We start from the raw sequence: 10,924 nt of genomic DNA, 5'->3' as shown, positions 1-10,924 counted from the left end.
ATATCTCGATTTCCTCTCCATCTACATTGTAATGTAATATTTCTTTCCACACAAGAAGTCCCGTTGTCACATCTAGGAGTCAAACCTAAAAAGGAGGATATTTAGCTGAAAAAAGTGCCTTCTTTTTACAAGCTGTTAAAGTTACATACAACTATAAAAAGTACAAAACACCGCAACTGTCAATTCATAAAGTTACTGTATAGAGTCCAAATTAACAACACCCCCACTAGTTCACAACACCTGCTTTAAATATTAGTGAGTTTAAATTAATGCTGTAGTTAAAATGGGCCCTATGAAGTGGTGGGTGATGTAGCGCAAGGAAAGGAGTGATTTGTACTTCGATGACTATTTAGATTCTGGAATTGTTAATCTTGGTTGTTTCTAGTAAACAGATTATTTACCCGACAGTTATTTACCTCATTTATCAGTCATCTAGTCACCCCACTCCCATTGCACCTCGGCTTTGTCACAATCTTCCTTTTTTGCCAGTTAAACTTTATTAAAGAACAGTCGTCTTTGTACCCCAAAACAATAATTAGAATGCATATTTTCATACAAAAGAGAAGGTGACAGATCCTTACTTCTGAAATGACACTGCTAAAGCCTCCTCAGCACAATTGCTACAATACTGTAGGTAAGAAACATGGAACCAGTTTACCAAAATAAAACTCAAAATGTATCAAAAAATGAACCAGAGCAAGTTCAATTGGAGGTGCAAAGTACATTGTATCATATTGATGTCGGCATTAGACACTGGCCTCATCTGGTAGATTAGATCAACGAAAAGGATGTAATCTCGTGTGCTATTGGGGTTATCGTGATGGTTTCCGAACGTAATTAACGGGCTCCAATCAGTTAAATATGGCGGCATCTGCTCCTGCATTGCTCAGTCTATTTTGCTCATGGCGGCCACACACCACACTTGCACCCATCACGCCTTCAGATCATGGGCTGCCTGGGACTTCCAGTGCTTTGCTATCACCAGTCTTGCTGTAACTAGAAAGTGGGTAATCAACCTAGACCTTTTGGCTCCCAATTTGTAATGTCCCTGCAGATCCTCATTCCCCAAGAGCAAAACCAAGGGTCCATGTCCAACTCAAACCCACATATTTCTTTGATCTGGGCAACCACTGCCCTCCAAAACCCATGCATATGAGGGCAACCCCACCCCATTAGGAAAAAAAGAGCCCAGGGATGTCCCCCAACCCCCAACAATGGGGGGAGAGCTCAAGGTTCATCTTGTCCAACGGTTCCCGGGTCAGGTAGCAGCGGCACAACAACTTAAAGCTATTCTATATTGCACTGCTTGGGACGCCATGCCTGCCCTTGTCCAGATGTTGTACCAGGTCAACCCGTCTGTAGGTCTCCTGTCTCACTTTTTTAAATCACAGTTAAACCTCCGCTATATTACTAACACTCCTTCCACCACTGCTAGGACAGCTTCCGTAAACAAACACAGACACTTTGATGAAAGTGACCATGTTGTAAGTATTTGGTAATGATTGCTGGCACTCTGGAAGGTTTGCAAGTCTCAATTTAAAGTTTTAGGACTCAGCAACAGACTGGAATTGGTGCAATGGTGCAGATCCCGCTAATCAAAACACACTCGAAGCCCTAATTGATGGACTCATTTTGAGATGCAACCCAGGGTGGCGGGGAAGGACACATCGATCAAGCTTAGCTTAGTCCTCCAGGATAAGGCCTGGGTTGGTAACCTTCCCAGATGCATATAATGTCTGCGTCCTCCAGTCCAAATACTGAAGGTCAAACCAGCGTAGTAACGAATCCTTAATTCCCTGGCCTACTATGTGGAACGTGGATAGAAAGGTTTGCTACCCAGACATTCTTAACTGTAATTCCAACAGAACAGAACAAAATAAGGTGCTTGTCATTTATTACTGGAGATAAACTTTTCAGACCACTGAGGCACAGAGAATAAAAACAAACCTCTGGTTGCCTGGAGCGGTTCTTTAAAGTATATGTAATATTTATTGTCGATAAAAATCTATAAATACAAGATCAGCTTTACTTAAAATACTGTACATTGGGCAGCTCCAAGCTGTAGTCTATACATGGGAACAGCGTGGGGAGACCAGCCTTTGTGCCACCCTCGTAAGGTGCCAGTTGCGTGCAGAGGTGGATCCCTCTTGAGGAGGCCACAGATGCTCTCTCCTTTCATAGACACTTGTAAAAGAGTTTTTGTTGTCGTGCAACCACGCCAGGGCCGCAGGGCCAGGCTTTCATGAGGCTCTCCTTATCTTTCTTGCTCAGGTGGCTGGTGCACAGTTGCAACTCGCGCAGATCAGAGGAGATCCCATCCAACGTAGAGCTGTTGAGTGGGCCTCGGATGGAGCATCCTTGGAAGGGGAAAGAGACAGAGGGGTTAACTGAAAAGGAAGACTATTAAGCTGTTTCAGCAAAGTACCCAAGTCTATGTATGGTCACCAAAAACCTTAACATCAAAGCTGCTTTAGATGTCAAATTGATTAGGTAAGGATATCTCGCACTAACTTTCTAAGATTGCATTGAAATGAGAGGACGAGTGCATGCAATTCTATCAACAACATTTAAGAAGCAGAAAATAATTCAGATTCATACGATAGCTCAAAGCATACGGGTTAAACGGGAACATAGTAACTATTTATGGACAGAAGGCAATCACGTTTATAATAATGAAAAGGGACACCAGAGGAGGACTGTATTGTGAAGCATTAGCCTCCTTCACTGCAACCTGTAGCTTTGAAATCGAGCGGGATCACCAACGTCAAGCGGGATCGCCGACGTCAAGCGGGATTATGCAAAGGGCAAAGTTAGGACAATGCATGATTGTGGTATGAACAACATTAAAGAAGTTCGATGAACCATAAACAAGGCATGGTGTATAATTGTATGCATGGACCTAGACTAGACCACAAATCTTACAAAACACATTAGCTGTGCCTGTAGCCCTGTAAACTTCGAAAAGGGCCATCACCTTCCTAGCTTTTTATATATAACTACAGACACAACAATTCATAACATGTAAAGGGACTATGGGAAAGATACTTGCCTGTAATCATCGTTCTCCATCACAATCGTAAATGTAGAATATTTTTGCTTATGAGTGGGGTCTAGGAACACACCACATTCGAAATATTTTCATTTCAAATATAGCCAATGCACAATGAGCCAAGCATTACTAGTTTTCTTTTTTTTTCTTTACAAAAAGTCATAAAACAAGGAATGGTCACTTCTTTTGTATTTGCAGAAGTAAACAAAGAGAAAACCCAAAATAAAACATCCTGAAACCCACAGACAACAATGCAGGTCAGTGTCACATTAAGATCAATGCAGGGCAGTGTCACATTAAGATCAATGCAGGGCAGTTTTAGGCTTCTGCTGACTTTGATAAAGACACACAGGGACGGACGCTGGCCTGCCATGAAGGTGAGGAGGCGAGTCTCGTTTATGATTATGACGATTCCAATGATGGATACTAGGTTTTTTAGAATTACTTAATCAATAATATAGCGTTCTGCAGGCTTCACCGGCCGGTAACGGCCCAGGGCCCAAGTTAAAGGCCAGTGGGAAGCAAGGCCATTCATGCTAGGCCCGGTGCCTTTACCGGGCAGGTGAAGCCAGCAGGACGCAGTCTATTAGCACCCCGGGGCAAACCCTTAAGGTGCCAATAGCATTTATTTATTTTTAAACCCGGTTCCATGGCAATGACCAGGTAGTTAGGCAGACAGTGCTGCCTGGGTGGAGGAGCCCTTTCATACTGACTCTGTGGGCTGCTTCTATGACCACCAGTCTGGCTTCCCTCTTTTTCTCTGGCCGGTCTCCCTTGGCCCTGCGCCTCCACCTACCAACGAGGCAAAAAACCTGGGGGCCATCTTCGAGTCCACTCTCTCCTTCACTTCTCACATCACAGACAGCTCTAAAAAAATCCCACTACCAGCTGCACCTCCTCAGTGGTATTCTACCTTTTCTCACCTTCCCCCAGAGGCTCACCGTCCCCAGAGCCCTGGTCCTCTCTAGGCTGGACTACTGCAACAGCTTATTTCTCAAACTGCCCTTTTCTACCCTCCGTCCTCTTGAACTCATCCAGAACAGAACCACAAGACTTATCCTTGGCCTCAAGCTCAGGGACCGCATCTTTCCGGCACTGAAATCCCTTCACTGGCTCCCAGTGGCTGCAAGGATTAAGTTCAAGACCCTTTGCATTGTCCACAAGACGTTCTGGGGCCTGGACCCACTCTATCTGCAACACACTCTTCCTAAATACTCACTTTCCGAGCCCTCTGCTCGTCTTCCTCCAACTCTCTGCAGGTGAGCTGCTTCTCCAAGCAGAGACTTGGGGTGGAGATCTTTATCCTCTGAAGGTGCCTCCCTCTGGAACAGCCTCCCTGCCTCTCTCTGTCTTGAGCCGGATCTCTATAAATTCCGGAAACTCCTCAAGACTTTCCTCTTCGCGTCCTCCTTCTCTCTCCCCCCACCCCCTGCTAACCACCTCTTTCTGCTCTCTCGCTCCCTCTTCTCTAAATCTGCTTCAGTTTCGCTGACTGGCTGCCTGGTGTACCTATAGAGCCTCACAGGTCCCAAGCTTCCTCCCCAGTCTCCTGCACTTGCCCTCGGGCCTTGCACTTGCCGCAGCACTAATGTACTTCGGTTACGACCCATGAGAATGTTATCTCTCTGCACTTAAACCATGCTCTAATGGGACTGGGCGCACTTGTCCCTTTTACCGCCCCCACACACTTTCTTTTCTGTTCAGCTACATAATCTGAATGTATCATGCCTAGTAAGATTTTTTTGTCTTGTCTTCCTTATGTCTTCCGCTCCCATGCATGGTTGCGTTTTGACATACTTGTGTATAAGAGCATAATAAATAATCAATCAGGTAAGGAGTTGGTGGGGGTGTCGAGGGGCCGGAGGCAGGGGAGGGGGGGAAAACAGCAGCGACTACTCTAGTTGCCACTCCTGCAAAGGGTGCTAATATTAGTGTAGGGTTCTGGGCAGGCAACCTTGGTGGTCCTTCAAAGCTATCACTGAAAAGGTCTAGCCATACGCTTACTTAGTAGCAAAGCTAAGCAGTAGGGCTTACACTAAGGAGATCAGGGGTTCCATGTAAAGTAAAATTAACTTACACAAATAATTGTCAAACACTAGATTGTTCACACAAGTAAGTAGAAAAAGAATCTATTTATTGAGCTAGACTTCCGCATTAAAGTGAAACATACGAAAAGGTTATGTTATTGGGGGAGGTTGCAGCCAATAAGGAAGCTTAGAACCGGGGCTTTGGCTCAAGGTAAAGACCCCAAGCCTCCTCAGAGGCAGGAGGCCGCCATCTTCCCTGCCGGTAAGTGCTCTCCTGTGCCTCTTTCCCCACCAACCGCAATTTCCACCTCCCTCAACCCCAAACTGCCCTCACTCCCATACTTGCCTGCAGATCCCTCAATAGCCACCATGGAAAGGGAGAAGGGACTCCTCACTTATTCATGGAGGTCATCTTCATTTGAAGTTTTTTTTCCTTTTTTTTTATACTCCATTCCTCTGGCAGGACAGAGGGAATCTTTTTTTTTTATTATTCATTTGAAGTTTTTTTAAAGAAGAGAATCGGCAACAGTGCTGTTTCTCAATTTACAAAAACAACTATTGGCAACCCAATAAGCATGCCAGGATGCTAATAGAATAAACCCCTCCTGGTTGGTGGAACATGGCGTTAGGGAGTTATTCCCAGGGCAGCTACTGCCTGGACTCCAACTGGCCCAATGTGAGACGGGCATGCTATTCAAAAGAGACACAGACTCAAAAGTATTTGTTTTAAAACATTTATTTACTAAGGTTCCTGGGTTGGTGGAATGGCCGACTGGTCCTAACTCTAACGGGATGGTTCCCTTAAATGATGTTTCTAATGGCCGTCATTGTAGAATAGTGCAAAATAAAAGTATGTCTACGTCCAAACCTATGCTTGCCCTCACGCTGTACAAAAATGTGACAGTGAGTCTTTAGAAAAAGAAAAATAGTGGCTCAACAAAAATAGCAAAACCAAAGTTGGTTTCCAAATGGTCTTCTCATTTTCGTGCAATTTGGTCAATGTCACAAACATGGATTCACTCACCAGGGCTGTTCGTAAGACCTTCACAGAGCCCTTATAGTGAATCCAAATACTGTCAATGTCTTTGAGTTCCTGGGGTTTCCCTTCCCCAAGCTTCAACTTGTTCACTGTTCGCTTTCAATACGAAACACAAAGAGCCTCATTACAACTTTTCTGGTCCGGACCGCGGTGATTCCGCAGCGGCGGTAACAAAGTTTCCGAGTCCGCAAGGTTGTGGAAAGACTGTCCGATTACGTGCTGTCGGTCGTGCGCACCACACGGACGCGGAAACGTAACCGCCGTCACGGAAACACCCACGGAAATGGACATAGCAGCGACACAAGTTGCGCAAAACCCGTGTCTGCCACCGTCGCCACGGACACGGAACCAAAATTACCATGATTGCCGAAACTGGAAACAAGGTGGCCATCATATAAAGCAGAATCCATTGCCATCCAGAGTCAGCACAAGCAGAATCCACACTGTGAGAAGCCAAAAGGGACCACCAGCATGTCTGCCAGGATTCCAGCCCAGAGGCAGTGCAAACAGCGCTTTAATGAGGCGGATCTAACTGTTCTGGTCGAGCACATAGTGGAGCATGCAGAGATGCTGTTCAGTGCCGATCAACAGCGTGCCACACAGCAGCGGAGGAAGGAAGTGTGGGCGGAAGGAGCACCCAAGTGCACCGCTGTGGGCGTGACTGTGAGGAGTGTAAAGGACTGCCACAAGTGGTGGGACGACCTCTGGCTGAGGGTGTGGAACCTGATCTCCACACACCGCCAACGCAGCGGTGGGACAGGTGGAGGACCCCCTTCCCCACTGAAGCTGCAAGCATGGGAGGAGCGTTTGCACAGTGTCCTCCACCTTGAGGGCATCCATGGGATCGGGGAGGCTGAGGCAGGAGTGAGTCCACCTGCAGATGCTGGTAAGTGCACAAACATAAATGCCATATGAGTATATGTTGAGGGCATGACTGGGCCAAAGGACCCATTAACACCCCCCCAGGCAGTGCATGACCGGGCAAAGGACCCATCAACAACTCCTCCCCCCCCAAACCAGTGCATGACTGGGCCTGGGCCACTGGGCCAAATGACCCATTAACAAACCCCCCCCCCCCAGGCAGTGCATGACTGGGCCAAAGGACCCATTGACAACCCCCCCCCCCAGGCAGTGCATGACTGGGCCAAAGGACCCATTAACACCCCCCCCCCCAGGCAGTGCATGACTGGGCCGAAGGACCCATTAACAACACCCCCCCCCCCCAGGCAGTGCATGACTGGGCCAAAGGACCCATCATGATTCATATGGTGACCAATATCACTACAATGCATTTCCGCCAACAAGTAGATGCATGTAAATGCCACTATTAAATGATCAACCTGTATGATGCATGTGATGCACCCATCAGGCACCACCACATAACTAATGGTATGCCCTCTGTGTCCCCACAGCCATATCAAGTGACAGTGATACTGCACAACAGCCCAGGCAATCAGCTCCGGCATGGGCACAAGCCAGCGCCCCTGCACAGGAGGATGCTGCCAGCAGTTCGGCAACAGGAGGATGCTGCCCCCAGTAGCAACTGCAACACATGTGCCGGCCACCATCACCAACATCCCCACCGTCTCCACGCTGCCTGATGCAACACAGGTGCCACGGGCACCCAACATGCCCACCCAACCTACCACAGAAAGCAGCTGCACTGCAGAGGAGGCAGCATGTAGTGACAACAGTGCCCCGGCAGTGCAGCCTGATACAGGGCCACAGGGGGAGATACCCACATTGGATGACTTGGAATCCTTCCATCAGCTGGAGTTCAGCCCCACATGACTCCGAAGTCCCATGAGGTCACCTACCCCCTCAATGGCAGAGATAAATTCCCGCATGCAGCGGAGGGAGGAGCAGCAGGCTACCATCACACAGCTGGTGGAGAGGCAGCGCGAGGAATCTAGGCTGCAGAGGGAGTGCTACAGCACATCAGTACGTCGCCTCTCAAGGTCCATTGGACGCTTTGCCGCCACTATAGTCACCCTGGCACGCCATGTGCGGGAGGGCAATGACAACACCTTCAGGCTCATTGAGTCCATGTTGATTGGCCAACAGGCAAATCTTGCACATATGCCACCTATTCCTGATTCTGTGCCATCCAACGCCACCACCCCATCCAGCTCCACCACTGCCAGTCCACGGAGGCACTTGAGTCAGTTAACAGGGCTCTCGGGCAAGGATGCACAAGCACAGAAGCGCACACGGAAGTGATGGCATGTGTGTCGGGCACTGCAGGACACATGTGGACTTGAAGGGTGTGAGGGGTGGGTACGTTTGGGTGGTGGGGGAGGTCAATTATGGGGTTTGAATATTGGGGCCTGGTTGGGGGTGGGTACGTTTGGGCGGTGGGGGAGGTCAATTAGGGGGTTTGAATATTGGGGCCTGGTGGGGGGTGGGTACGTTTGGGTGGTGGGTGGGCACGGGTCTACAGCTTCCCTAACCATTGCACCTCCTTCTCTGTTAATTCATCAATATATCATCATTTCAAAAAAACATACATGAGTGGACATCCATCATTTCATTTGCAGTACAATTCATTTATTGGCATCACCATATCCATGCAATGCTGTGAATGTGCCGTCTCTCAAAAGTAAATGCGAATCAGTTCATCCCGTGATCGTTGTCCATCTAGTGGACCCCCAGGAGGAGGTTGTGCCATTCCCATCTTCATCATCTGCGTCTGGGGGCATTGGAATGTTCCTGCGCAGGCACAGATAGTGCAGCATGGCACAAACGAGCGTGATTGTACCTGTCTTCATTGGGCTGTACAGCAGTGATCCGCCAGATCTGCTCAAACAGCGAAACCGGGCCTTCAGCAGCCCGAATGTCCTCTTCATGCCTGTTCCTTGGCCTCCGTACAGGCGTCATCATCCATGGCGTGAGTGCATATCCAGCATCACCTACAGGGGATGTAGATGTGGGGGACATGTCAGTGTTTGTGGTATCATGTCTTCATCAGATGCAGTGCAATCTTGTATCATTGTTCATTCATGCATATGTGGCATGCAGTGGTTGTGTTCTTTGGCCATCGTAGAGGACGTTGGCAATTGGACATTGACCAACGCATTGGTGTGCATGTGTAGTCTGCCCTGCGGGTGACATTGGCTTGTGAGTATGGCATTGTGCAGTGATGTGCACACATGGCAGAGTAACTCCACCGTGATGAAGTAGTCGATGCAGATGTCTCATGTACAGGCATCATGTGCATTGGGAGGGCAGTGTTGCATATTGTGGGTGGGTGTTTGCAGTGGCTCCAGGTGTATGGGACAGTGATGGTATCGGCTGTGTGTGTCATGTGGCAGGGTGTGTACGGGCACACTTTGGTAACCTGTCATGTGTTGCTTAGGTTCAGCTGTCTATGATGTATGTGCAGTCACAGCAGCACACTCACATTGCTCATTGCCCGACACACACACACACACACACACACCCCCCCCCCCACAGACCACTTCCACAGGGTTGGTGCATTGGCAGCTGTACTCACCCAATAGCCATGTGCTTTGTCCGGCATAGCATTCCATGTACCGTGGCAATGTGGAATTCCGCAGTACCATTGAGTCATGGATTGAGCCTGGGAAACGTGCACAGCAATGTGTGATCAGTTGCGTGGCATCACATACCATCTGTACATTCAGTGAGTGGTACTATTTCCTATTGCGGAACACCATCTCAATTGCACGTGGTACTGTCAGCTCAAGGTGGGTGCAGTTGACTGCACCTATGCAATTTGGCATGCCTGCTATGGCATGGAAGGCCAACTTGGTGGCAATGACCTTGGGGAGGGTACAGGGTAGGGCTATCTGTTCCGACACATGGCGCAACAGGGCATCCAGTACATGTACCAGGATTTTGGAGAAACAGGTTTGTGATAGGCCGTGCAGCTCACCAACTGTGTGTTGATAGGTGCCGGTGCCAAGGAAATGTAGAACAGACACAACCTTCAGGAGGGGGGATGGCGGTCGGGGTGTCTATGTGGCTGTTGATGTCATCCTCTATCATGGCGGTGATGTACAGGATTGTTGGACGGTCCAGCCGGTATAGTGTGTGGATCTGTCCTGGGGTAAGGTTCCCTGATGCGTGGTATTGCAGGCTGCCTGCGGGTGGTGCCGGCTGGACAATGGGGTTTGCCATAGGTACAGGGTTAGCTGGTTGCCGCCTGCGCCTCCTGCGCCTCCTCTGCACCAATACTGCCATCATGTGCAGTGCTGCCTGTTGGTTGAGTAGGCCCAGTCCCAATGCTACTAGAGCTGCTGCCTGCATGGTTCTGTTTTGTGTTGGGCTGGGTGTGGCCCTTTTGTAGGCTCCCAGTGGCCTGCTGGGTCCATCTGGGCTGATTTGGTGCACCTGTACCCTGATTCAGGTCAGCACTCAGCAGGCACTGTTTAACGTCATGCTTGCGGTGGCAGCGGTACCGCCACCGTGATCACGGTTTTAATGCCATTTTTCAGGCGGTGTTTCCATGTCCGTGCTAGTTGTGATGCTCGCAGTGTTTAGTATAGCTGGTAACGGAGGGGTTTCCGTGCAGGTGGAGTTTACGGGAGCCTAAACTCTGCGGTGGCGGTGGTGCTATTTCCGGGTCCGCAGGTCATGATTGGGCAGCCGCGGAAACGGTGCCGGTATGGTTATACTGGCGGCGTTAAGTCCGGACCGATGTACTTGTAATGAGGCCCAAAGTCTACTTTCCTCGCTGGGCCTCTCAGGGTTTCCTTCACCAAGCTTAGGCCTCTTCCAGCTTTCAAAACACAAAGTCTAATGGTCATAATGTGCCCTCTTCTTATGTATAGTCTTTCTTGCATATCA

General features: G+C 48.9%; 1 protein-coding gene across 1 annotated transcript in view; it reads right to left on the bottom strand.

Moving 5' to 3' along the window:
- Positions 1 to 1,966: 1,966 nt before the first annotated feature.
- The window catches only part of TONSL (tonsoku like, DNA repair protein), a 612,770-nt gene continuing 603,812 nt past the window's right edge, over positions 1,967 to 10,924 (bottom strand). Inside the window, exon 26 of the mRNA XM_069621801.1 lies at positions 1,967 to 2,357. Within this exon, the coding sequence (XP_069477902.1) occupies positions 2,176 to 2,357 (182 nt within the window). The 3' untranslated portion in view covers positions 1,967 to 2,175. The remainder of the gene's footprint in view (positions 2,358 to 10,924) is intronic.

Source organism: Ambystoma mexicanum, chromosome 5q (genome assembly GCF_040938575.1).
Source record: "Ambystoma mexicanum isolate Mex_15411 chromosome 5q, UKY_AmexF1_1, whole genome shotgun sequence".
NCBI lineage: Eukaryota > Metazoa > Chordata > Amphibia > Caudata > Ambystomatidae > Ambystoma > Ambystoma mexicanum.
This window is presented reverse-complemented; position numbering and strand designations above follow the sequence as displayed.